The following is a 25,411-nucleotide window of genomic DNA, read 5'->3' as shown; positions in this document are numbered from 1 at the left end:
TGATGTGTTTGTCCTGGACACAGCTGCTGGTTCCTTGACATGGAATAGTTTATGCACATGGTCTTTGCCTTAGTCCATTCTCTACCCAGAGAGAGTTCTGAGTTAGAAAAAATAAAGAGAAGGCATTTACATCCATCCTGGAAGGAGCCACCTGACAGATCAAAATCTATTCACAGTCAGACAAAAATACAAGTCACACGGGGGCCTGAACTCGAAGATTTGTGTCAGAAGTGAGGGCTGTCTAGTGGGGTGGGGTCCCGAGTGTGTGGGGTCTGATGCTAAGTCAAGGCAGTTTGCACGGGAATTGTGTTGAATTGTAGGAAACACAGTTGGTGTCTGAGAATCAGAGAACTGAGTGAGTGGAGGAAAAACCCCTCACCATCCCACAAAGAAATTCAGAGTCAGAGCCAGCAAGTCACTTCTACCTGGGATGTCACTTACTGGTCACGTGTTCTCCTAGACAAACTGGAGTCCCTACAAAGTCCCAGAAGGTTCTACTCTCAAATCTGTGCTCCAAGATTTGAAAATTTATTTCTCTTCCTTCCTCACCCCAGCACCTGAACTGTCTTCCCACATGAGGAGAATTCCACACATAAAGAGTCTGGTGGCAGCCTGACCAGGCGGTGACGCAGTGGATAGAGCATTGAATAGGGATGCTGAGGACCCAGTTTCGAGACCCCGAGGTCGCCAGCTCGAGTGCGGGCTCATCTGGTTTGAGCAAAACTCACCAGTTTGGACTCAAGGTCGCTGGCTCGAGCAAGGGGTTACTAGGTCTGCTGAAGGCCCACGGTCAAGGCACATATGAGAAAGCAATCAATGAACAACTAAGGTGTCGCAACAAAAAACTAATCAATGATGTTTATCATCTCTCTGTTCCTGTCTGTCTGTCCCTATCTATCCCTCTCTCTGACTCTCTCTCTGTCTCTGTAAAAAAAGAAAAAGAAAGAAAGAGTCTGGTGGGAGACAGAGATCACGTCCCTCCATAAGAGGGAAACCCATGTTCCCAACATTAGTGCATCTGGACACGGCATGAGGCTCCACCAGTCAGGTGACCACATGCTGGACTCTGCCTCAGGGCATGGTGACACAGAGAGGCTGGGACTGTGCAGAGTGCACTGGGCAAGGGTGGACGGAGTGGCAGACACAGCAGTCCTGGCCGCAGGACCAGGGTCCAGCATCAGGGAGTCAGGGGTGTGAGCAGTGACATGTGTCCAGCAGCAGGACAGTGGTTCCTGTGTGGGACCCGACCTCGGCTGGACTGTGGGTCTGCTCCTGGCTGTGTGGCCTCAACCTAGTCTGTGGTTTTCCCCAAACACTATTAGACCCAATATCATGTATACACTGCTTTATATCTGAAGTAGAAACAGTTGGCATTCCACTGTTTTCAGTAAGAAATCAATGAGGGGAACAGTTTCAGAGAGCAAGTGTTCAGATTTTATTACCCTGACCCAGGACCACTTCCTAAATCTTCCCCCTGACTCTGCCCCATGTTGGAGAGAATGACATGTAACTCCCAACCTTACTCTCATAATAGAGAACTTATGTTTTCCCTTCTGAAGAAACAAATATACTTTTAAATGTGGATTAACGGCCCCTCTCCACCCTGAGCTCTGTCACTGACCTCAGGGTTTCCCAGTTTGGCTGAACCCAGGATTGCTGTGGGCTTCTTACACACCCCCAGGCCCCTCCCAGACCCACCGTCCCTGAGAATTGGGCACCAGACCAGGAGTCACCGTGTAACCGGCCCTGCAGGTGAGGCTGACACACAGCCCTGTGGGCCTGGTCTGGTTCCTGCTACTGAACGTGTGAGCTGAGACCAGCAGCATCAGCACCGACCTTGTTATAATCCAGACGCTCACTCTGCTCCCGACCGTCTGAGTCTGAACAAAACGGCAGGTGACCCCTGCGCACAGGGAAGTCTGGGACTCCGTGGTCGCCATGCCTTCTAGACGCAGGGACAGAGCTGTGCCGTCGGCTCTGGTGTGTGTCTGAGCAGATGGCTCAGCACTGGGTCCTGGTCAGTCCTTCCTCCTTTGTCTTCTGCAGCCATCACTGCCCGGGTCTCCTCCTCCATTGTCAAGGCTTTAAATACTATCTCTATGTGCTGCCTCCCAAGTCAATTTCTCCACCCAACATCTCTCCTGAGGACCCAGGTTCAAAACCCCAAGGCCACCAGCTTGAGTGTTTGCCCAAGGTGTGGAAGCCCCGGTTTCTATTCGGGGTCAGGGCACACAGGAGAGGTAACCATTTGTTTCTACCCCTCCCCTTCTGCTCTCTCTCCCGTCACACGGGCACAGATGGACTGATTTGAGCACATTGACCCGGGGAACTGAGGATGGCTCCAGCAAACCTCCACCTCAGGTGTAAAAAATGGCTCATCTGTGAGTATCAGCCCCAGATAGGGCATCACCAGGTGGATCCTGGTTGGGACACATGCAGGAGTCTGTCTCTGTATCTCCCCTCATCTCATTTAGAAAAAGAAAAAAACTATATTTAGAGTCTTATTTCAATAAGGCAGTAAGGTGCTACAGCTCAGCCTGACCTGTGGTGGCCCTGAGGTCACCGGTGCAAAACTCTGGGCTTACCCGGTCAAGGTACATACGAAAAAAACTATTAAGAGTTGATGCGTCCCACTTCTCCCAAATTTCTCTCTCTCTGTCTCTAAAAAATTTTTAAAAAATTAAATTACAAAAATAAAAAAGTAGCTGCAGCTCAGGGCACCTGAAGTAAAGAAGGGATGTTCTTTTCTCCTGACCAGAGAGGACTCTGCTGGACCGGGAAGTGTGGGGAGGGGACCTGGGGGCAGGGGTGGGCCAGCCTCCCACCTCCTCACACTATGCTGATAGGAATGCAGACTCTTTCAGATGCCCTCTGCAGAGAGAGAAGTGAGAGGTTCCTGAAGTCACAAACATGGCTGGCGTGTGTGTGTGTGTGTGTGTGTGTGTGTGTGTGTGTGTGTGTGAAGCATCTTCCGTCATTCAGTTCCCGACAAGGCAGCTGTCTCATGCTGTAGAAGAAAATAATCACAAACAAATTCAGGTCAGTGGCTGTAACTGGTGACATTCTCAATAACGCACATCATGTTCAAAAATCCCAGAGAATCCCCATCACCCAGACCTGTCCCATCTGTCCCAAACTCTTCCCTCATCAGGGTCTCACCTTCAGAAGCCGTGAGAGACACATCAGAGCCCTGGGCACTGTCACTGCCTGGGGTAGAACACAACAGGACGTGGTTTGAGGCCACAGGACAGGAGACTAAAGGAGGAGCTATGTGGGGTGGGGTCACCCCATGGCTTCTGTCTGTACTGACACAGGGTCTCAGGGGTCACTCCCTCCATACTCACTGGCAGCTTGAGCGTAGCTCCCTCCATTCCCACCTGTGGGAAGAAAACATCCTGTGAGAGATCAGGGAGGAGGCAGGGCCATGAGGTCCTAAAGGTACCCTAGTCCTGGGCCCCAGAGATGTTTCCAGAACTGTGACTACAGACCCAGAGCAGGGTCAAGAAACTTGAGGAAAGTATATGTGTGGGACTGAACCAAACATCCTCCAGTGGGTCTGTCCTCTCAGGACCCTCCCCTCTGACCTGTGATTGCCATCATATTCATCAAGGTGATAAATCTGTCCCTCATGTTCACACGTGTCTCACGAGTAAGTGTTAGCAAACAGCCCTAGACTGGGCAACCACACGTGTGTGGAGATGGTACTTCTCATTAATGAAGCAAATACACTTCTTCCTGGGCTTGAAACCCCCTGTGGGACAAGAAACTCAGACCCCACCCTTCCCTACCTGAGCGCCTCCTCCTCCACATCACTGCTCCCACTACAGCTCCAGAGACCACAGCTCCAAGGAGGACCAGGACAGCAATGGTGACCACAGTGGGGACGGTGGCCTGAGGAGGCTCTGGGAAGGGAAGGGAAGGTGAGGGCCCTGACCCCCAGGCCACAGACCCGACCCTGCTGAAGTCCTCCAGAGGCCCCTGCTCCCTGAGAAGAGGCTCTGTGCCCACGTCCCCTCCTCACCCCATCTCAGGGTCAGGGGCTCAGGCAGCCCCTCGTGCTGCACATGGCACGTGTAGCTCTGCTCCTCTCCAGGGGACACCACCACGGCCGCCCACTTCTGGAAGCTCCCGTCCCCCGCAGGCCTGGTCTCCACGAGCTCCATATCCTGGGTCAGGTCCTGCCCGTCACGCTGCCAGGTCAGGGTGATTTCCGCAGGGTAGAAGCCCAGGGCCCAGCACCTCAGGGTGACCTCACGGTCAGAGATGGGGTGGTGGGTCACGTGTGCCTTTGGGGGGTCTGAGGACAAGGGTGAGAAAACTCTGTAACTTTGCATCTGTCACAGGCCACTGCAGCAACAGTCATGTGAGCATCTGAGTGGACAGAACAGCTGGGGTGGGGAGGGACACCAGTTCCGACAGAAGCATCTAAAATGATTTCCTAGTTATTATTATTTTTTAAGTGAGAGGATGGGAGGCAGAGAGACAGACCCCGTATATGCACCCCTTACCCCAGACTGAGATCCACCGGGGAAACCCACTACAGAGTGATGCTATGCCCATCTCAGGCTGTAGCTCAGCAACTAAGCTATTTTTAGTGCCTGAGGAAGAGATCACAAGAGATTCTTAGTGCCCGGGGCCAACTCTTTGGAACCAATCACGCCATGGCTGAGGAAGGTAAAGAGAAAGAGAGAGGAGAAAGAGGGGGTGGAGAAGCAGCTGGTTGTTCTCCTGTGTGCCCTGAGTGGGATCGGACTGGAGCAGCCACAGGCAGGGCTGATGCTCTGCCACTGAGCTGACCAGATGATCTCTAGGTTTTTAGAAAGTTCTAATGTGAGAATGACACAGCCCAGGGTAGGATGCAGGTCTCTGAGGGGAGAAAACGGAATTCTGGTTCTGACGTGGTGGAGGCCAAATGACCCAGAAAAGCAGAGGTCAAGCCTCACACACACTGGGTGGGGGACAGAGAACAAGGTCTGAGGGAGAAAGCCCCCATGTGTCCCAGGGTCATTGGCCAGAGTCAAGGGGAACCGCTGACCGGTTAGTTCAGGGTTGTCTCTTGATCTCCGAAATACTACACCCTAATTGTCCCTGAGGAAAGGGGGCGTCACTGCCTGGTCCTGAATCTGAAAGTCAGGGGACTGAATGTACCGACCCCAAGGACGGTGTTCTGATCCTGGTCCATTCCTGTCTGGGTGTAGGAGCCGCAGCCCGAGGGGAGAGGAGGGCGCCCAGCGGCCCGGGTACCTGCGCGCTGCAGCGTCTCCTTCCCCTTTTCCAGGTAAAGGCGGAGCCACTCCACGCACTCCCCCTCCAGGTAGCTCCTGAAGCGCTCAGCCTCACTGATCTCCTCCCACCTGCGCCGGGTGATCTGAGCCGCCGCGTCGGCCGCGGTCCAGGAGCGCAGGTCCTCGTTCAGGGCGATGTAGTCGGTACCGTCGTAGGCGAACTGACTGTACCCGCGGAGGAGGCGCCGGTCCTTGGCCACTTCGCAACCAGACATCCCCTGGATGGTGTGAGACCCTGACCCCGCCCCGCGGTCAGCCCCGCCCACTCGGCCCCGCCCCCGCCCCGACCGCGGAGATTAAACCTAAACTGAATACGAAATCCGGTCAAAGTCTCGCGAGCTCTTCCTAAGTGGGGTGGGGGCTTTCGCAGTCTCGGATGGATCTCGGACGCGGACACTTGGGAGACCCCGATCGGTCTGTGGCGATGGGGTCGTGACCGGAACCCGCCCCCGTGGCTCACCGTCCTCGCTCTGGTTGTAGTAGCCGCGCAGGACGATCAGGTACTCTCGGAAAATCTGTTCGTGGCTCTTGGAGTTCCGCGTGGTCCGGTCCCAATACTGCGGGTCCTCCTGCTCCACCCACGGCTGCTCCATCCACGGCGCCCGCGGCTCCACCCTCGGGCTCGCGGCGTCGCTGTCGAACCGCACGAACTCCCTGTCGTCCACGTAGCCGACATCGATGTACCGGGGCTCCGCGCGGCCGGGCCGGGACACGGCGGTGATGAAATATCTCAGGGAGTGGCGACCTGGGGACGGGGAGGGGCTGAGAACCGTGACCCTTGGAGGCGTGGTTCCAGGTCCGCGGTCTGCGGGACAGGAGGGGCGGGACAGAGTAAGCGGTGGGGTCAGGACTGGACGTCGCGGAATTGGGTATTTAAGAGGATCTGAGATCAGGACCCGGGTAGTGGACACGCGACCCCACTATCCTGCGCCCCCGCCGGGTCCCCTCGCTGCTCCCCGCAGAGGCCGTTCCCCGCCAACCCGCACTCACCGGTCGGGGTCAGGACCCCCGAGAGCAGCAGAAAGAAGGTTGGGGACCCCATCACTGTACCCTACACTGTACAGGTCTGGAGAGAATCTGTGTCGGGCGGGTCCGCGAAGGCAATATAACCCGGACAGCGGTGACGCTGATTGGCTTCTCTAGAAACCGGTCACCCAATAGAAGTGAGAACTGTGGCCGCGTCATGAGTATCCTGGAAGGAGAACCCCACACAACGTGAGAGGCAGAAGTAAAATCGGGGAGATGAGGACTCCCCAACACTGACCTTCCCCGCCCAGATTCCGCCCTCGGACAGAGACCCTGAGAGCCAGGCCTGGGCACCCGGGACTGTGCCCTGACCCCTCCTCCTCCGGGCTCTCACATGGGCTCTGTCGATGGGGATGAGGAGAATTGGGGTGGTCAGTGTTAGTTCCAGTGGGTGGACATGTTATTTATTTATTTTGGGGGGGGTATTTATCTGAAGCTGGAAACAGGGAGAGACAGTCAGACAGACTCCCGCATGCGCCCGACTGGGATCCACCCGGCATGGCAGGCCCACCAGGGGTGACGCTCTGCCCACCACGGGGCGTCGCTCTGCCGCGACTGGAGCCACTCTAGAGCCTGGGGTAGAGGCCAAGGAGCCATCCCCAGCGCCCGGGCCATCTTTGCTCCAATGGAGCCTTGGCTGCGGGAGGGGAAGAGAGAGACAGAGAGGAAGGAGGGGGGGGGTGGAGAAAGAGATGGTCGCTTCTCCTGTGTGCCCTGGCCGGGAATCGAACCCAGGTCCCCCGCACGCCAGGCCGACGCTCTACCGCTGAGCCAACTGGCCAGGGCCAAAATTAACACTTTTAAAAAATGTAACATTCTAAGGTAGTTCAGTTTACGGCAGATACTCGATGTGAATAAGAGAACTGACGTGTTCGGCATTCGTGATGTGTGTGCACTTTGAAATTTAGAGAGATTGGTTAGGAGTAAGAAGGCAACCTTTTTTTTTTTTTTTTAATCTACAGATGCCGCTGAAGAAGGAAACCTTCATCAGACGTCAAACGAAGCAGCTGTAAATCAGCTGTTGGCAACTTTCCACCTAAACTGCCATCAGCAGGCGACACTGGATGGCAGTGAACTGGACCAGGAAATTTGGTGTGAGGTCCCTAAGCTCCTCTGGGCCCCCGGAGAGTAGGTGCTCCATCAGGCTTTTGAGGAACTGCCTGTAACAGTCACAGTGTGGGAGAAACAACGCCAGGATTCTAGAAGTAGTTTTAGTCGTATGAAAGTCCGAGCACCTTTGGCGTTGATGTCCAAATGGACGGTGACGTGTGAGGTGGGGACAGAGCCGTCCTCATCCTCACTCTCCCGTCACCTTGGTCCTCCTCGCTGACACACAGCGTTTCTCCTCGGACCCCCGAAGTGGTTCCTTCATTGTCTGGGTCAGACGTGTGGGCAGCTCTGCAAGTCCCGGTGGATGTCCCGCAGGGTGGGTCCCGCTGTCGGCATGGAGACCAGCAGCAGCCAGAGCTCCGCCCCCTCTGAGGGAGACCCTGTGGTGTCTGTGGGGGAGAGGGGTGGGCGGCTGCAGGGACAGGAGTGAGGCAGTTACCTGAGCGGGACACCCAGCATCACAGCAGCACCTCAGAGGGGCGCGAACAAGGGACACTATCTCTCGGCTCCGTTGCAGCAGATGCCTGAGAGGGTGAGCCCCTTCCTGCTCTCGGAGCCTGACCAGGTTGTCCGACAGGAGCATCGGTACCACGTCCTCCGGTCCTTCGGGTGTTCATGGACCTTGAGGGAAACTACACTGAAATGAGGCAACAAGGACTGTGCTTTGGTTTTTAGTCCTTTGTGACAGTCCCGACCACAGGGTCAGGGTCCAGCATCAGGGAGTCAGGGGTGTGAGCAGTGACATGTGCCCAGCAGCAGAACAGTGGTTCCTGTGTGGGACCCGACCTCGGCTGGACTGTGGGTCTGCTCCTGGCTGTGTAGCCTCAACCCGGTCTGTGGCTTTCCACAAACACTATTAGACCCAATATCATGTATATACTGCTTTATATCTGAAGTAGAAACAGTTGGGATTCCATTCTTTGCTGCAAAAAATCAATTAGGGGAACAGTTTCAGAGAACAAGTGTTCAGAGATTTTATTACCCTGACCCGGGGACACTTCCTAAATCTTCCACCTGACTCTGCCCCATGACAGAGAGAATGACATCTAATTCCCATCATCATCTTCTTACACACCCCTGGCCCCTCCCAGACCCACCATCCCTGAGAATTAGGCACCAGATCAGGAATCACCATGTAACCAGCCTTGCAGGTGAGGCTGACACAGCCCTGTGGGGATCCTAGTCTGGGTTCCTGCTACTGAATGTGTGACCTGAATGAACCAACCTTGTTATAATCCAGACTCTCACACTCTGCTCCCGAAGGTCTGAGTCTTAACAAAATGGCAGGTGACCCCTGCGCACAGGGAAGTCTGGGACTCCGTGGTCGCCATGCCTTCTAGACTCAGAGACAGAACTGTGCCGTCGGCTCTGGTGTGTGTCTGAGCAGATTGCTCAGCACTGGGTCCTGGTCAGTCCTTCCTCCTTTGTCTTCTGCAGACATCACTGCCTGGGTCACCTCCTCCATTGTCAAGGCTTTAAATATTTCCATGCGCTGCCTCCCAAGTCAATTTCTCCAGCCCACATCTCTCCTGAGGACCCAGGTTCGAAACATCCAGGTCGCCAGCTTGAGTGTTGGCCAAAAGTGTGGAAGCCCCGGTTTCAATTCCGGGTCAGCGCACACAGGAGAGGCAACAATTTGTTTCTGCCCCTCCCATTCTTGCTCTCTCTCCCTCCTGCAGCCACAGATGGACTGATTAGAGCACATTGACCCTGGGCACTCAGATGGCTCCAGCAAGCCTCCTCAGGTGTAAGAAATGGCTCAGCTGTATCAGCTCCAGATGGGGGCATTGCCAGATGCATCCTGTCTCGGTATCTCCCCTCACCTCTTTAGAAAAAGAATAAAGCTATATTTAGAGTCTTATTTCTATAAGGCAGTAAGGTGCTGCAGCTCAGCCTGACCGGTGGTGGCCCTGAGGTCACTGGTGCAAAACCCTGGGCTTGCCCGGTCAAGGCACATACGAGAAAAAACTACTGTGAGTTGATGCATCCCACTTCTCCCCCATTTTCCTCTCTCTCTAAAAATATTAATTAATTAATTAAAAAAAAAATTTTAAAAGCTGCAGCTCAGGGCACCTGAAGGAAAGACAGGGATGCTCTTTTCTCCTGACCAGAGAGGACTCTGCTGGACAGGGAAGTGTGGGGAGGGGGCCTGGGGGCACGGGTGGGCCAGCCTCCCACCTCCTCACACTATGCTGATAGGAATGCAGACACGTTCAGATGCCCTTTGCAGAGAGAGAAGTGAGAGGTTCCTGAAGTCACAAACAGGGCTGGCGGGTGAGTGAGTGTGAAGCATCTTCTGTCACTCAGTCCCTGACAAGGCAGCTGTCTCACGCTGTAGAAGAAAGTAATCGTGAACAAATTCAGGTCAGTGGCTGTAACTGGTGACATTCTCAATAGTTCACCACATAATCAAAATGTCCCAGAGAATCCCCATCTCCCAGTCCTGTCTTCTCTGCCCCAATCTCTCCCCACATCAGGGTCTCACCTTTAGAAGCCGTGAGACATATCGGAGCTCTGGGCACTATCACTGCGTGGGGTGGAACACAACAGAATGTGGTCTGAGACCACAGGATGGGCGATTAAAGGAGGATCTATGGGGGGTCAGATCCCCCATGGGCTCCCGTCTGCACTGTCACAGGGTCACAGGGTCACACCCTTCATACTCACTGGCAGCCTGAGTGTAGCTCCCTCCTCTCCCACCTGTGGGAAGAAAACATCCCGTGAGAGACCAGGGAGGAGGCAGAGCCATGAGGTCCTAAAGGAACCATTAGTCCTGGACCCCAGAGAAGTTTCCAGAACTGTGACTACAGACCCAGGGCAGGACCAGGAAACCTGAGGAAAGTACGTGTGTGGGGACTGGACCACCCATCCTCCAGGAGGTCTGTCCCTCAGTAGGACCCTACCCTCTGACCTGTGACTATGGGGACCAGGTCCCCATCACTGACTCATCAAGGTGATAAATCTGTCATCATGTTCACACATGCCTCACGAAAGAGTCAGTGTTAGCAAACAGCCCTAGACTGGGCAACCACACGTGTGTGGAGATGGTAGTTCTCATTAATGAAGCAAATATACTTCTTTCTGGGCTTAAAACCCCCTGTGGGACAAGAAACTGAGACCCCACCCATCCCTACCTGAGCGCCTCCTCCTCCACATCACAGCCCCCACCACAGCTCCAGTGACCACAGCTCCAAGGAGGACCAGGACAGCAACGGTGACCACAGTGGGGATGGTGGCCTGAGGAGGCTCTGGGAAGTGAAGGGAAGGTGAGGGCCCTGACCCCCGGGCCACAGCCCTGATCCTGCTGAAGTCCTCCAGAGGCCCCTGCTCCCTGAGAAGAGGCTCTGTGCCCATGTCCCCTCCTCACCCCATCTCAGGGTCAGGGGCTCGGGCAGCCCCTCGTGCTGCACATGGCACGTGTAGCTCTGCTCCTTTCCAGGGGGCACCGCCACGGCCGCCCACTTCTGGAAGGTCCCGTCCCCCGCAGGCCTGGTCTCCACAAGCTCCATGTCCTGGGTCAGGTCCTGCCCGTCACGCTGCCAGGTCAGGGTGATGTCCGCAGGGTAGAAGCCCAGGGCCCAGCACCTCAGGGTGACCTCATGGTCAGAGATGGGGTGGTGGGTCACGTGTGCCTTTGGGGGGTCTGAGCAGAAGGATGAAAAAACTCTGTAACTTTGCATCTGTCACAGGCCATTGCAGCAACACTCATGTGACCATCCTGAGTGGACAGGACAGCTGGGGTGGGTAGTGACACCAACGTCCAACAGAGGCACCTGAAATGATCTCCTAGTTATTATTATTATTATTTTTAAATGAGAGGATGAGAGGCAGAGAGACAGATTCCTGTATGCCTGCTCCATTCTCCCAGACTGGGATCCACCTGGCAAGCTCATTACAGGGTGATGCTCCGCCCATCTGAGGCTGTAGTTCAGCAAAGAAGGTATTTTTAGTGCCTGAGGCAGAGACCAAGATTGATCCTCAGTGCCCGGAGCCAACTCTCTGGAACCAACACAGTTGGTTCCAGCAAGTAGCTGTGGAGAAGCACTGGTTGTTCTCCTGTGTGCCCTGACTGGGAAGAACTGGAACAGCCACAGGCAGGGCTGACGCTCTACCACTGAGCAAACTCGATGATCTCTAGGTTTTTAGAAAGTTCTAGAGTCAGAGTGACACAGCCCAGGGTAGGAGGCAGGTTTCTGAGGTGAGAAAAAAGAATTCTGGTCCCGACCTGGGTGGAGGCTAAATGACTCAGAAAACCAGGGTCAGACCTCAGACACACTGGGTGGGGGACAGAGAACAAGGCCTGAGGAAGAAAGTCCCCATGGGTCCCAGGCCCACTGTCAGGGTGAAAGGGAACCACTGATGGGTTAGTTCAGGGTTGGTCTCCCCTCCATCCCAGAGAGAACGCACCCTAATTGTCCTTGAGAGAAGGGGGAAGTAGCTGTCTGGTTCCGGATCTGAAATCCCAGGGGACTCAATATTCGACAAAAAGGAGGATGTTCTGACCCCGGTCCATTTCTTCTTTCCGTGTAGGAGCCACAGCCCGAGGGGAGAGGAGGGAGCCCCGCGGCCCTGGTACCTGCGCGCTGCAGCGTCTCCTTCCCCTTTTCCAGGTAAAGGCGGAGCCACTGCACGCACTCCCCCTCCAGGTAGCTCCTCCAGTTCTCCGCCACACCCATCTCCTCCCACTCGCGCCGGGTGATCTGAGCCACCGCGGTGGCCGCGGTCCAGGAGCGCAGGTCCTCGTTCAGGGCGAGGTAGTCGGTACCGTCGTAGGCGTGCTGACTGTACCCGCGGAGGAGGTGGCCGTCCCGGTCCGTTTCGCAACCAGCCATCCCCTGGAGGGTGTGAGACCCTGACCCCGCCCCACGCTCAGCCCCGCCCACCAGGGCCCGCCCCGCTGTCGGCCCCGCCCACTCGGCCCCGCCCCGACCGCGGGGATTAAACCTAAACTGAAAATGAAACCGGGTGAAAGTCCCCACAGGCTTCTACCGGGTGGGGTGGGGGTCCGACCTGGACTCACCCGAGTGACTCACCGTCCTCGCTCTGGTTGTAGTAGCCGCGCAGGACGGTCAGGTACTCTCGGCAATTTCGTGCGATGTCCTTCGCGTCCCGCGTGTTCCGGTCCCAATACTGCGGGTGCTCCTGCTCCACCCACGGCTGCTCCATCCACGGCGCCCGCGGCTCCGCCCTTGGGTTCGCGGCGTCGCTGTCGAACCTCACGAACTCCGTGTCGTCCACGTAGCGGACTTCGATGAACCGGGCCTCCCCGCGGCCGGGCCGGGACAAGACGGTGATGAAATATCTCAGGGAGTGGGGACCTGGGGACGGGGAGGGGCTGAGAATCGGCGACCCTGGCAAGAGCGTTTCCAGGTCCGCGGTTTCCCGGACAGGAGGGGCGGGACAGAGTAAGTGGTGGGGTCAGGACGGGGAGTCTGGGAGAGGCGGGTATTTAGCGGGGATCCGAGATCAGGACCCGCGCAAGGGACACCCGCCCTCCCCGAGGTCCTGCGCCCCCGCTGGGTCCCCTCGCTTGTCCCCACAGAGGCCCTTCCCTCCCGCCCCGCACTCACCCGCCCAGGTCGGGGTCAGGACCAGGGACCCCGAGAGCAGCAGGAGGACGGTTGGGGACCCCATGACTGTCTCCTACAGGTCTGGAGAGAATCTTAGTCTGCGGATCAGAGATGATTTATAACCGGACACCTCGGTGACGCTGATTGGCTTCTCTAGAAACCGGACACCCAATGAGAGTGACGTCCGGGGTTGCGTCATGAGTATCCAGAGAGAAGTACCTAACACAGGCGGTGAGAGGCAGAAGTGTAACCCGGGGAAACGGGGACTCCCCAACACTGACCTTCCCCGCCCAGACTCCGCCCTCGGCCTGAGACCCTGAGAGCCAGGCCTGGGGACGCGGGACTGTGCCCTAACCGCTCCTCCTGCGCGGAGAGCTCTTTGTCACCCTGTCTCCCTGATTCCTGGCCCAGGGGCTGTGTGAGGACACCAGGGAGAGACCCCCAGACTGGGCTCAGCCCTTTCTCCTCTTCTCTCCCTGGAAACTCTCCCCCTGAAATGGACTCCCTGCCTCCCACCCCTTATCTCTCCCCCTGGACTCTTCTAGAAGAAAACTCACCCCAGGGAACCTAATGTCAGAGAGTGAGCTCGCCCTGGGAATGGAGGTGGAGGGACAGGGGTTTCTCTTAACCCTGGAGGAGCTGTGTCTGAAAACACGGGATGGAGATCCTCAGAGACCAGTCTCCCTGTTGTCTGTGAACCCCAGTGGGGAGCACAGTCTTGGAAACCCTGAACTTCAGGAGACTGGTCGGTAAAGAAGTGACTTTGGCCTCTTGTACAGAAATGTGTCTAACCAGCACTGCAGTCAGACTCACAAAGCTCCTGAATTCTACTTCCCACAAAGTGTGTCTGTGACTTGGGATTGTTACATTGTGAAATGATCTTCATTCAGTAGCCCTGAGTTCGTCTGTGAGTCCCCCACATCCTCAATACAGAGAAACCCAGGGAAGCCGTGTGTCACTGTGCATTTCAACAGGAGCATCTACATCCTTGACGTTACAAGTGCTCAGTGTGGTCATCCAAATGATGGAGAGAGAGAAGGAAGGTGTCTGGAGGCGTCCCAGACCCAGGGCAGAGTAAGGAAAGTCCAGAGAGGGTGTCAGGGAGCCTGGAGCCTAAGTCAGCCTTCAGAGGGGCAATGGCCGTGCCTCAGTATCCCTGCTATTCTCATCTTTCACCCCACCCACCTCCAGGCCCAGGGTACAAGGTCTGTGGGAGGGGAGACACCCCCATGGCAGGACTTCAGAGGGAGCCGTGTCCTCAGGGAGACTCAGGTCCCTGTCAGAGCTGCAGGAGCAGGAACACCCTGGGAGGACTGTATGGATTTGGCTGATCCTGGGCAGAGACCTCCGGGGGACACAGTGGGAAGGTTTCAGGAGCTGGGGAGGGGGTTTGAGGGGAGACAGAGTAGGGGTGCACGGAGCCTGTGGAGTTGAGCACGCAGGATGTTTGGGGGACCAGGGGTGACTGAGACAGTCAGGAAAAACGAGAGAATGAGGTTAGTCCTGGTGGATTCAGGGCAGATGGTGGTGAGTGTGAGAGAGGGAGGTGGGAGGGGCAGGGGTCTGGGGCTCTCACGTGGGCTCTCTCAATGGGGATGAGGAGGTTTGGGGAGGTCAGCATTAGTTCTAGTGTGTGGACAGTTCTTTTCTCCCTGATTGTGAGGTGCAGTCCCTGGTTAAGGAGGGGTGTAAGGAGTTAGTGAATTCACTCTGGACCCTTGTGTGGTGGGTGTGAATTCACAATAAGTGTTAGGTTTGCCCAACACCTGCTTCGCGAGAAACATTTCAGGGACATGTCATGTGTGACCCTGACACAGGGGCCATCTTCTGTTTTCCTGTGAGGACAGAGGGCCTAAGGAAGCTGTGGTCTTTGTCCCTTAGTCCCAAAGTGAATGTGCACACTGCAGAAGATTATGTAGACATTAAAATGTTTTACTGAATAAGAGTTTTAAAAGAAAAACTTATAAATCTCTATTTTTTGAGGATAATTAATATGATTTTATGTGAACTTCAATTCTGAAAATGTACAGGATTTACAAATGTTTTCCTCAATATTATAATATTATTATTGTAGGAATAATATTGTTTGGGGAGAATGCTCTTCACAGTTATGATGCTTGCAAGTGATTTTCAGTGATTCAGCAAAAATTATACAACCGCAATGTGCCACACACATGAGATAAATATTGAAAAATGTTAAAACTATTTAATCTGAAGTGACAATTGCACTATCCTTTTAAACTTCCTGTATATATAAAAATGTCGCTCATAATATGGACATTAAAAACAGAATATAATAATGACACAGGAAGTGTTCAGAACATGATGTCCACATAAAAGCTAGGTTCAAAAGTGTGTGTGAGTGACTGTGAGTGTGTGAGTGTGAGTGTGTGAGTCCATGTGTGTTGGTGAGAATCCGCCTGTGCTTTTATCCCCTCATTCATTCACTAAACAGATGTTGTAAAATTAACAACCAGGCGCTTTCAGGGCTATGGAAATGCAGCTGTGAACATCACATCCCTGTCCTTGTCCTCAGGGAGCTTATAGTCTCAAGTAGGGACAGACAGTAAACAATGAAATAAACACGTTTAAAAATGTGTGTCAGTGAACCGGAAGAAAGGGGAGGTGGAGAAGTCCCCGGGCAGGGAGAGTGCAGGAGGGCGTGTCAGTGCAGGGACAGTAGAGAGAGGGTGTAGGAGACGACTCTCACCAATGTAGACGGCAGTTAACTGCAGAGCGAGGGTTAAGTGGAGACAGGAGATCTTGGAGTGTGTTGGCCATGGAGAGACACTGGCCTGGTTACTCAGGTGCATGTGCACAGGATTCCTGGAGGAATGTCTGCGGGAACCGGATGTCCTTTGTGGTTGATAAGCTCTGGGACAATGACTCTTCTCGTGTCCTTGTTCATGAAAGAAACAGTAGACGTGCAGGGTTGGGGATGAAACGGATGGAAAACTGGCTTCTGTAACTTTCTAGTTTTCTCTGCTGAGCTATGGCTCTGTAACTCAATAAATATTCAGAGACGCAGTTTCTCGGGGCTGAATCCACCTAAGAGTCCCAGCCCTCCGCCCATTTACTTGCATCTGATGTGTCTTTTGCCTCGCGAGTCCAAACTGTAAAGAAATTGGTAACAAAAGGGCCTCTCAGAAGGACCTGGGTCCATGTCAGGGAGGAAGGTGCTGCCTGGTGACAGGTCCTCAGCCCGGGGACAGAGCTCGGGCTCTGAGGTGAAGCACCCCGGGCGCCTGTGGGGCAGGAACAATGGGGACCAGGGTCCGAGCCCATCACAGGGCCACCTCTGTGTCCCCTTGATCCGGACTGGAGAGGGTCTTGCAAATGAGCAAGATTTTCAGAGTAAATCGACTTGAAAAGTTCATTCAGGCCACGGAAGCACATTTCAAAGATTTTATATAGAAAGTCTCCTCCCCTGCGCGGGCCCGAGGGACCCAGGACTCTGCCAGGATGAGCTTGTCACCAGCTTACCCCATCTCCCTCCTGACAACAAGTTATGTAAATACTATTGTGCAAACGTGGAGAAAGAGCACCCGGAAGAAACAGGGAGGGGTGGGAAGAGCATCTACTTCTCGAGTACACTGGGGGTGGCCTTCGCGGACAGGACAGAGCAGGATAGGTGGAACTCGCGGCCCACGCGGCTCTGAGCGCTCCTCCCCTCCAATCCGCGGGGCGCGAGCCGCGGCGCTGGGCTGCTCCCTGCGCGTTTGGCGTCCAGGAGCCGGTCTGCGGCGCCCCCGCGTGGCCACAGCGCTGAGGACAAAGACCTGCTCCCCTTTCTCCTGATCAGCGGGGCCTCCCTGGTCTCCTGGGTATTCCAGTCCGCGCACGGAGCAATACACATGGGGGTGGGGGGCGCCGTCCCCGAGACCACAATCAGCTTCTTAGTGTTTCCTCCCATCGAGAAGCTGGGACTGGTCTCAGACATGAGGGGGGCCTTTAAGGCGGTAACAGCCGGTTCCCAGGTCCACAAAGAGCTTCAGAAACATCCTGGGTTCTGCAATGCACCAGGGCCGTCACTTCTCGGTATTTGGCCCGCTGGGCCTCTCCCTTATGCCTGCTGTCGTCTCTGGTGCTGGAGATCCCTGCCCCTGGGAATCAGCCCAGTGAGTCTCTAACCCTGGGATCTGAGGGAGGAGCCCTGGGGCATCAGGTCCGGGAAGGACAGGAGGCCCCCGGGGAAATGGAGACAGAGGAAAGTGGCATCGGGAGGTGAAGGCGGGGAGGACAGCAGTAGACACCACAGAAGACTGTGATGGGGAAGGCTGGCCACGGGGACACGTGTGGGGCTGTGTTTGGACAGTGTTCTCTGGGTACTGGCCACAGAACCAAGGACAGGGTCCTGTGCCCCACCTCGGGGACCAGCCTGGTCCTGATTCCTGGGGTTCCCAAGGTCCCACTCTGGGAAACCTCATGTGTGGTCTGAAGCCAGGCCAGATGAGCTCAGGTATGTGCCTGTCCCTTCCTCATCTACTTCTGTCCACTCCCGCGGGGCTGACACTGTCCCCGTGAGCTGGAGGTATTGACAATAAGCCAAGACAAAGACAACTGACAACTCTTGTTCCAGGATCTGGGGTGTCCCAGCCCCTCTGCAGCTGTCTTAACACAGGGCCCAGGTATCCTGTCTCTTTCTCTCAGGTGACCTAAGTGCCAGGATCCTCAGTCTAGACCACGTCAGTCCCCTGTGTGCCACCCAGCTCCATGTCTCATCTCTACCCCGATGTCTAACCCAGAGAGTTGATGCTTTCCAGCCTGGGGACAGCTCCCCAGGACCTCCAGCCCTGCAGCTGAGGGACATGACCTGCAAGATAGCCAGAGCCCCTTCCCGGCCCAGGACACGTCACAGGCAGCTGGTGGTCAGGCCCTGCCTGTCTGCCGTGCCCACATGGCTCGGGTGTGAGGGCAGCAGGCACTGTGCAGAGTCCTGGCTGCTAGCTCAGGGGACCAAGAGCAGTAGGGAGGCACTAGACTCACACAGGACACATGCGGACACATGCACACGTGTGCACACATCATACAGGACACACACCACACACCAGCAGATCTCCTCTCCCCAGACCCAGGCTCAGTGTTAAGGAAATCTGGTCACAACATTTATTCATTCATTCATTCCACCAACACTCAGTGAGCGCCTCTGTGCCAGGCTTCACGTCCGGCTGGGGATCACTTAGTGAAAACAGACAAAGCCCCGCTCTCCTGATGCTCACAGGCTGACAGGGGACACACAGTAATGAGAACACACTAATAGCGGTGAATGATATGCTCTGTGTTCCTGTTATCTGTTGCTAGGTAACAAACAATCCCACAGTAAACAACCTCTGTGTTCTCTCCTGTGCTGCGGGCTGACTGGGCTCAGCGGGCAGCTCTTCTGCTCGTGTGACACGGGCTGGGCTGCCGTCACTGGAGGCCCCACTGGTCCAGAACATTCGAGAGGCTCCCTGTCGGGGCTGCAGCTGCTGCTTGCTCTGTTTGGGGCTCCCTGGGGCTGTTCACCCGGTGGCCTCGGGCACCTCCACCTGGTTCTCTGCTGGGCGTGGCTGCTCCCAGCCAGGCACCTGGTTCCGGAAGGGCGGGTTCCAAGTGCACAAGTCAGAAACCACAGGGCCTCTTATGTCAGAACCTCAGAACTCAAGCAATGTCACCTTCCTCGTATTCTCATCATCGGAGCTCATCATTGACCCAAGGGGACAGAATTAGGCCCCACCTCTAGACAGGGATGGTGAGGTCACATGACAAAAGAGCAGGTGGGTGGGCAATGTTGTGGAGGTCATCATGGGGCAGAATGCTTTCATAGGATGTTAGAAAGTGATGGAAGACATAAAGAATATTTTAGTTTTTAAAATTTGAACTAATCACTGCAAAGTAAAGGAAGAAATGCCACTTTTCAATAGCATGGAGAGAGCCTGACCAGGCAGTGGCACAGAGGATAGAGCGTTGGACTGGGATGCAGAGGACCCAGGTTCGAGACCCCAAGGTTGCCAGCTTGAGCGCAGGCTCATCTGGTTTGAGCAAAGCTCACCAGCTTGGACCCAAGGTCGCTCACTCGATCAAGGGGTTACTCGGTCTGCTGAAGGCCCGCGGTCAAGGCACATATGAAAAAGCCATCAAAGAACAACTAAGGTGTCACAGCGAAAAACTGATGATTGATGTTTCTTTTTTTTTTTTTTTCTGAAGCTGGAAACGGGGAGAGACAGTCAGACAGACTCCCGCATGCGCCCGACCAGGATCCACCCAGCACGCCCACCAGGGGCGACGCTCTGCCCACCAGGGGGTGATGCTCTGCCCCTCCGGGGCGTCGCTTTGCAGAGACCAGAGCCACTCTAGCGCCTGGGGCAGAGGCCAAGGAGCCATCCCCAGCGCCTGGGCCATCTTTGCTCCAATGAAGTCTTGGCTGTGGGAGGGGAAGAGAGAGACAGAGAGGAAGGGGGGGTGGAGAAGCAAATGGGCGCTTCTCCTATGTGCCCTGGCCGGGAATCGAACCCGGGTCCCCTGCATGCCAGGCCGACGCTCTACCGCTGAGCCAACCAGCCAGGGCGATTGATGCTTCTTATCTCTGTCCATTCCTGTCTGTCTGCCACTATCTATCCCTTTCTCTCTGAAAAAAAAAAGAAAGAAACTAGAAAAAGAGCTACATACTGGAATGTTAGCAGAAGCAAAGAAGTAATAAATATCAGAACAGAGGTAAATAAAATAGAGAAAATCAACTAAACCAAAAGTTGGTCCTTTAAAATGACCAAGAAAACGAAAAATCTTTCATTAGATTAACTCAGAAAAAAAAAAAAAACACCTCAATTTATAAAAATAGGAAATGAAAATGAGGACAACACAATTAATTTTAAGAAATAAAAAGGATTATGAGTGTTGTAAACGGCTGTAAGCAAACAAATTGGATAATCTAAAATAAATCAACAAATTCCTAGAAACATACACCTCTCTATGACTAAATCATGAAGAAGTTGAATAGCTGAAGAGATAGGCAGTTGACCCTCGAACAACATGGGTCTGAACTGCACAGGCCGCTTAAATTGGATTCTTTTCATCTTGTAAATGACACAAACTAGCAAGACCAAGAAATACAATATTGTAAATGTATTTTCTATTCCTTATGATTTTCTGAAGAACATTTTCTTTTCTTAAGCTAACCTGATTGTAAGAATATAGCATCATATCACATATCACATATAAACTATGTGTTAATCAATTGTTTATGTTATTAATAAGGCTTCGGTCAACAGTAGGCTCTTAGTGGTTAAGTTCTGGGAGAGTTTACAAGTTTATTATAATGAAAGAAAACAGACCCATATCCCAGATGAATATTGACGCAGAAACCTCCAATAGCGAAGAAAATACAGAAGTGTATTAAGAGGATTGTATACCATGCCCTATTGCCATTTATTCCAGAAAGCAAGGATGGATGGTAAGCAAGATTCAACATATAAAAATCAGTCTATAAAACACAGCACATTTACTGAATGAAGGTGGATGAATGATTATCTTAATCAATGCAGAGAGAAAAAGCATGTGACAAAATTGAACACTCTTCATGATAAAAATATTCAATGAACTAAGAACGGAATGAAAGTTTCTTTTTGTATTAAAAGCCTTGTGTGGAAAACCCAGAGCTAATATCAGTATAATAGTGCAAAGCTGAAAGCGTTTCCCCTGAGATCAGGAGCAAGACAGGGGTGCCCACCTCCCCACATCTTCTCTGCACAGCATTGGAAGTTCTAGCTAGAGCAATCAGGAAAGAAAAAAAGGGGAAAAACTGAAATTGGAAACAAGGAAGTGAAATTATCTCTTTGCAGATGACATGATCTCATAGATGACCCTGAGAATCACACACACACAATTGTTAGATCTAATAAACTAATTCAGGAAAACTAACTCATTTACCCGGTGGTGGCGCAGTGAATAGAGCATTGACTAGGGATGTTGAGGACCCAGGTTGGAAACAGTGAGGTCCAGGCTTCAGAGCGGGCTCACAAGCTTGCATGCGGATTTGCCACTTGAGTACGGGATCATAGACATGATGCCATGGTCGCTGGTTTGAAGTCCAAGGTCACTGGCTTGAGCCCAAGGTCGCTGGCTTGAGCAAGGGGTCACTGACTCCATTGGAGTCCCCGGGGGAGGCATCTATGAGAAACCAATCAATGAATAAATACTGTGCTGCAAGAAAAAATTTATGTCTTTAATCTCCTTCCCATCCTGCCTGTCTGCCTCTTCCTCTTTCTAAAAAACAAAAAGAAAAGAAAACTAACTCCTACAGTGGAAGGCTGACCTCTACAGACAGCGTGGCCTGCGGTCCTCTGCCTTCTGGCTCCTGAGTGGCTGTGACAGTAACACCCACCTGCAGGGGACACAGTGTGGGAAGAGAAACCACTCAGAGTTCCCACATCACCGCCCACTCTGGGCAGGACTGTGGTCTCCTACCCACTGCGCTCTTCTACCCACAGCCACAGGTCAGGAGGCTGGGCCTCCCCAGAGCCTGACTTCCCAGCGAGCTGAAACGTGCTTCCTTTCCGCCCACTTCCAGCCTAGAGGTGGAAACGGCTTCCTGCTGGAGGTCAGGGACCCCGGCCCCTGGGTCTCCTCTGCCTTCCAGCTCCTCTGCAAACGGTATTCTTTCTTCCCAATATTTATCACCAGTCTGTAATTGAAGGGTCGTCTAAATCCTTAACATGTCTGACCAGGCGGTGACTCAGTGGATAGAGCACCGACCAGGGACGCTGAGGACCCAGGTTCCAAACCCCGAGGTCGCTGGCTTGAGTGTAGGATCACAGACATGATCCTGTGGTTGGGAGCCCCGGGTCAAGGCAGGTATGAGACAGCAATCAATGAACAACTGAGGGGCTGCAAAGTGTGAGTTGGGCTTTTGATCTCTCTGCTGTCCTGTCTCTTGCGCGTGCGCGCGCACACACACACAAAAGAGAGAGAGAAAGAAAAAAATCTTTAATGTAAAAACACAAAGGAAGAGAGAGCTCTAACCTGGCACACACTGTTCACGCCGACATTTCACGTTTGGAAATGCACAGTCACAGCAGCAACACAAAATATTCACGAAGAATTCGTAATCTCTGAGAGCTACGAAAACGTTCCTGCTAATGGTACGATCTAAACACTGGACGGCCCTATTGTTACTTCTGCTTCGTGAGAGGTTATTTTCAAAACAGACAAAACGCAGTCTGTAGGCCGCTGTGAAGGGTGAGGACGACAGTCTTTTCCTCCTTCCTTTAACTCTCGTAGCCGGTGGGATCCTCAGACAGGCAGCACCTGAGGGGCAGTGTCCACGAGGGACCGGGGTGTCTGCTGTCACCCGGGGAAGCCTGAGCCGGGGTGCCTGTCACTCGGCTACAGCAGGAGCAGAGACTCTTGACCGGGCAGTCCCTCCCCAGGGCTGGGAGGTCCCCACGCCCACGGCCACCTGGGCCTCCCCTGCAGCCACGTGCTGGGCTCAAGGTCTGCACACGTGACCCCCAGCTGAGACGTGCTGTCCCGTCTGTCTGGCTTCCGCAGAGGCTGGTCTGTCACCATCTCCAGCCTGAGCCTCCTCGCTGTGACCCCGAGGAACAAGCCCCTCCCTCACCGCCCACCCATCAGCACCTTCATTCGCTCTCGGACAGGAAACTGCACTGGGCCGGGTCCTCACTCTGAGCAGCCTGCCCGCATCCGGAGTCCCTGCTCTGTCCCTCTGCCTTCGCTTCAGCTCCGTTCTCCTTGTTTTCAGTGTCAGCGACGGGGCGCTGCTCCTTCAGCGGCTCCTGTCACATCTGATGTCCCCAGTCTGTCCGTCACCTCGGACAGGGGCCCTGCAGACCCTGCCACCCGCTCGTCCCGTGCTCCCCCCAGACCTGTCACTCCCCCTGAGCCGACGATATCCACGTCCGCCCCGAGGATCAAGTCCCGTCCGCGGCCCACTCCACTCCACGTTCACGGCTCCCCGACCTTCCAGAGCCACCGCAGCCCCGGAAGGGCCACCTGATGCCGTGTTTGTCCACTGGGAAGTCTCCCCGTCCCACGTTTCTTCAAGTGGCTTTTCCAATTGTCATTCAGGGTGGTCTCCTCTCCCTGCAGTAGGTGATCATGTCTTCTTCTAACTGGTCTAATTCCTTCTTTCCTAAGTGTCCCCTCCCCCTCCAGCAGCTGCGGGGCCTCTTTCTAGTGGACACACCCCGGTTGTCAGGCGGCAGGTCCCTGCGGTCTTTCTGGGGCTTCATCCACGATATGCCTGCGCCCTGGACGTGGCCTGGGCAGTGGCTTGCGCTGCACTCTTGGCCCCAATCCCCCACACCACCCCTGAGAGTTCTTGTTCCTTGTTCTCTCTGCCTTCAGCCCGTCCATGGGGTGATTCCTTGTCACATGACTGGGACTGCCCAGGGCCACCAACAGGAGTATTCTTGAAATAAACCACAGCAGGACAGCGGCAAAGGTGGGAACAATCTGTGGACACTGAGAGGCCCCACGTGCAGAGGTGGCCCTGGGTCCTCAGAGCAGCAACAACACAAGGCACCTGCCCTCGGTGTCAGAGACAGAGCTCGGGCTGACCCAGCGCCAGCGGCTCTCCTGCAAAATAATACGCCTGTGAATCCCTGATGAGCAACTACTCAAATTGATATAAAAAATAAACAAAACAGCCCTGGCCGGTTGGCTCAGTGGCAGAGCATTCGCCCGGTGTGTGGATGGCCCTGGTTCGATTCCCGGTCAGGGCACACAGAAGTGACCATCTGCTTCTGCACCCCTTCTCCCTCTCTTATCCTCTTCCTCTCCTGCAGTCATGGCCCCCTTGGCTCCAGCGAGTTGGCCCAGCACTGAGGATGGCTGGGTGGTCTCTGCCTCAGGAGCTAAAAATAGCTCGGTTGCAGAGCAATGAAGCAATGGCCCCAGAAGGGCAGAACCTCACCCATAGATGTCTTGCCAGGTAGACTCGGGTCAGGGCACATGCGGGGTCAGTCTCTCTGCCTCCCTCCTCTCACTTTAATATTTATAATAAGAAGAAGTAATATTAATAATAATGATACAGGTCAGGGTGCATGCAGGAGTCAGTCTCTGCCTCCCCTCGTCTCACTTTAATAATAATAATAATAAAATACACACAACAGAGGAGAACTGAGGGCAGGTTGAGACGTGTTCTCAGCGCTCCGTGTTCACTGTTGTGGAGAAGGGTGTGGGGCCCAGGACCCAGAGCAGCACAGCCCGGAAGGAACAGCACACGTGACAGGAGGAGGCGGACAAAACACAAGAGAGGAGCGAAGCAGACACCTCACTGAGCACAGGGGAGTCCCCACACCCTCACCCACCTGCTTTCCTCCACCTTTGCCCCAAGAGTTGCAATTGGTCACTTCTCCATCCCTCAGCCCAGCACCTGAACTCTCTTCCCACGTGAGAATTCCACACGTAAGGTCTGGTGGGAGGCAGAGACCACGTCCCTCCGTAAAAGAGAAAAACTGACATCTCCCAACATTTGTGCATCTGGACACGATGAGGCTCCACCAGTCAGATGACCACATACAGGACTCTGCGTCAGGACGTGGTGACACAGAGAGGCTGGGACTGTGCTGACTGCACTGGACAAGGGTGGAGGGAGTGGCAGGGACAGTGTCCAGCTGCCAGGAGAGCAGAGACAGCAGTCCTGGCCGCAGGACCAGGGCCCAGCATCAGGGAGTCAGGGGTGTGAGCAGTGACATGTGTCCAGCAGCAGGACAGTGGTTCCTGTGTGGGACCCGACCTCGGCTGGACTGTGGGTCTGCTCCTGGCTGTGCGGCCTCAACCTGGTCTGTGGTTTTCCCCAAACACTATTAGACCCAATATCATGTAAATACTACTTTATATCTGAAGTAGAAAGAGTTGGGATTCCATTGTTTTCTGTAAGAAATCAATCAGGGGACCAGTTTCAGAGAGCAAGTGTTCAGAGATTTTATTACCCTGACCCGGGGCCACTTCCTAAATCTTCCACCTGACTCTGCCCCACAGCAGAGAGAATGAGATGTAACTTCCAACATCACATCTTCTTACACACCCCCGGCCCCTCCCAGACCCACCGTCCCTGAGAATTAGGCAGCAGACCAGGAGTCACCGTGTAACCAGCCCTGCAGGTGAGGCTGACACACAACCCTGTGGGGACCCTGGTCTGGTTCCTGCTACTAAACGTGTGAGCGGAGAGCAGCAGCATCAGCACCGACCTTGTTATAATCCAGACTCACACTCTGCTCCCGACCGTCTGAGTCTGAACAAAATGGCCGGTGATCCCTGCACACAGGGAAGTCTGGGACTCTGTGGTCGTCATGCCTTCTAGACGTGGGGACAGAACTGTGCCGTTGGCTCTGGTGTGTGTCTGAGCAGGTCGCTCACCACTGGGTCCTGGTCAGTCCTTCCTCTGTCTTCTGCAGCCATCACTGCCTGGGTCTTCTCTTC

General features: G+C 54.3%; 2 protein-coding genes and 1 long non-coding RNA gene across 20 annotated transcripts in view; 1 reads left to right on the top strand and 2 right to left on the bottom strand.

Annotated features, from left to right (window-relative positions):
• Positions 1 to 13,090, bottom strand: part of LOC136331771 (saoe class I histocompatibility antigen, A alpha chain-like) — a 128,128-nt gene extending 115,038 nt beyond the window's left edge. For 4 of the 18 annotated variants that reach the window (XM_066271157.1, XM_066271235.1, XM_066271081.1 and 1 more), the window contains exons 1-6: positions 12,992 to 13,090; positions 12,455 to 12,739; positions 11,998 to 12,273; positions 10,789 to 11,064; positions 10,556 to 10,669; positions 10,089 to 10,121 (exon numbers count right to left, since the gene is read on the bottom strand). In XM_066271157.1, coding sequence (XP_066127254.1) covers positions 10,089 to 10,121; positions 10,556 to 10,669; positions 10,789 to 11,064; positions 11,998 to 12,273; positions 12,455 to 12,739; positions 12,992 to 13,055 — 1,048 coding nt within the window. In that variant the 5' untranslated portion in view covers positions 13,056 to 13,090. Of the gene's footprint in view, positions 1 to 2,796; positions 3,008 to 3,159; positions 3,208 to 3,344; positions 3,378 to 3,788; positions 3,903 to 4,021; positions 4,298 to 5,244; positions 5,521 to 5,745; positions 6,031 to 9,481; positions 9,754 to 9,906; positions 9,980 to 10,088; positions 10,122 to 10,555; positions 10,670 to 10,788; positions 11,065 to 11,997; positions 12,274 to 12,454; positions 12,740 to 12,991 lie in introns of those variants that run through there. The other 14 variants (XM_066271563.1, XM_066271827.1, XM_066271648.1 and 11 more) reach the window with 11 other exon arrangements.
• Positions 1 to 25,411, bottom strand: part of LOC136331716 (patr class I histocompatibility antigen, A-126 alpha chain-like) — a 276,160-nt gene that overhangs the window by 86,567 nt on the left and 164,182 nt on the right. The window contains exon 9 of the mRNA XM_066270697.1: positions 2,797 to 2,972. The gene's annotated coding sequence lies outside the window, so the exon portion shown is untranslated. The remainder of the gene's footprint in view (positions 1 to 2,796; positions 2,973 to 25,411) is intronic.
• Positions 5,581 to 7,809, top strand: LOC136333900 (uncharacterized). The gene is made up of 3 exons (XR_010731109.1): positions 5,581 to 5,785; positions 6,350 to 6,500; positions 7,274 to 7,809. It is a non-coding gene; the product is annotated as an uncharacterized lncRNA (long non-coding RNA).

The sequence above is a fragment of the Saccopteryx bilineata genome, chromosome 1 (genome assembly GCF_036850765.1).
Source record: "Saccopteryx bilineata isolate mSacBil1 chromosome 1, mSacBil1_pri_phased_curated, whole genome shotgun sequence".
NCBI lineage: Eukaryota > Metazoa > Chordata > Mammalia > Chiroptera > Emballonuridae > Saccopteryx > Saccopteryx bilineata.
The sequence above is the reverse complement of the archived record's forward strand: the minus strand, read 5'-3'. Positions and strand labels throughout refer to the sequence as shown.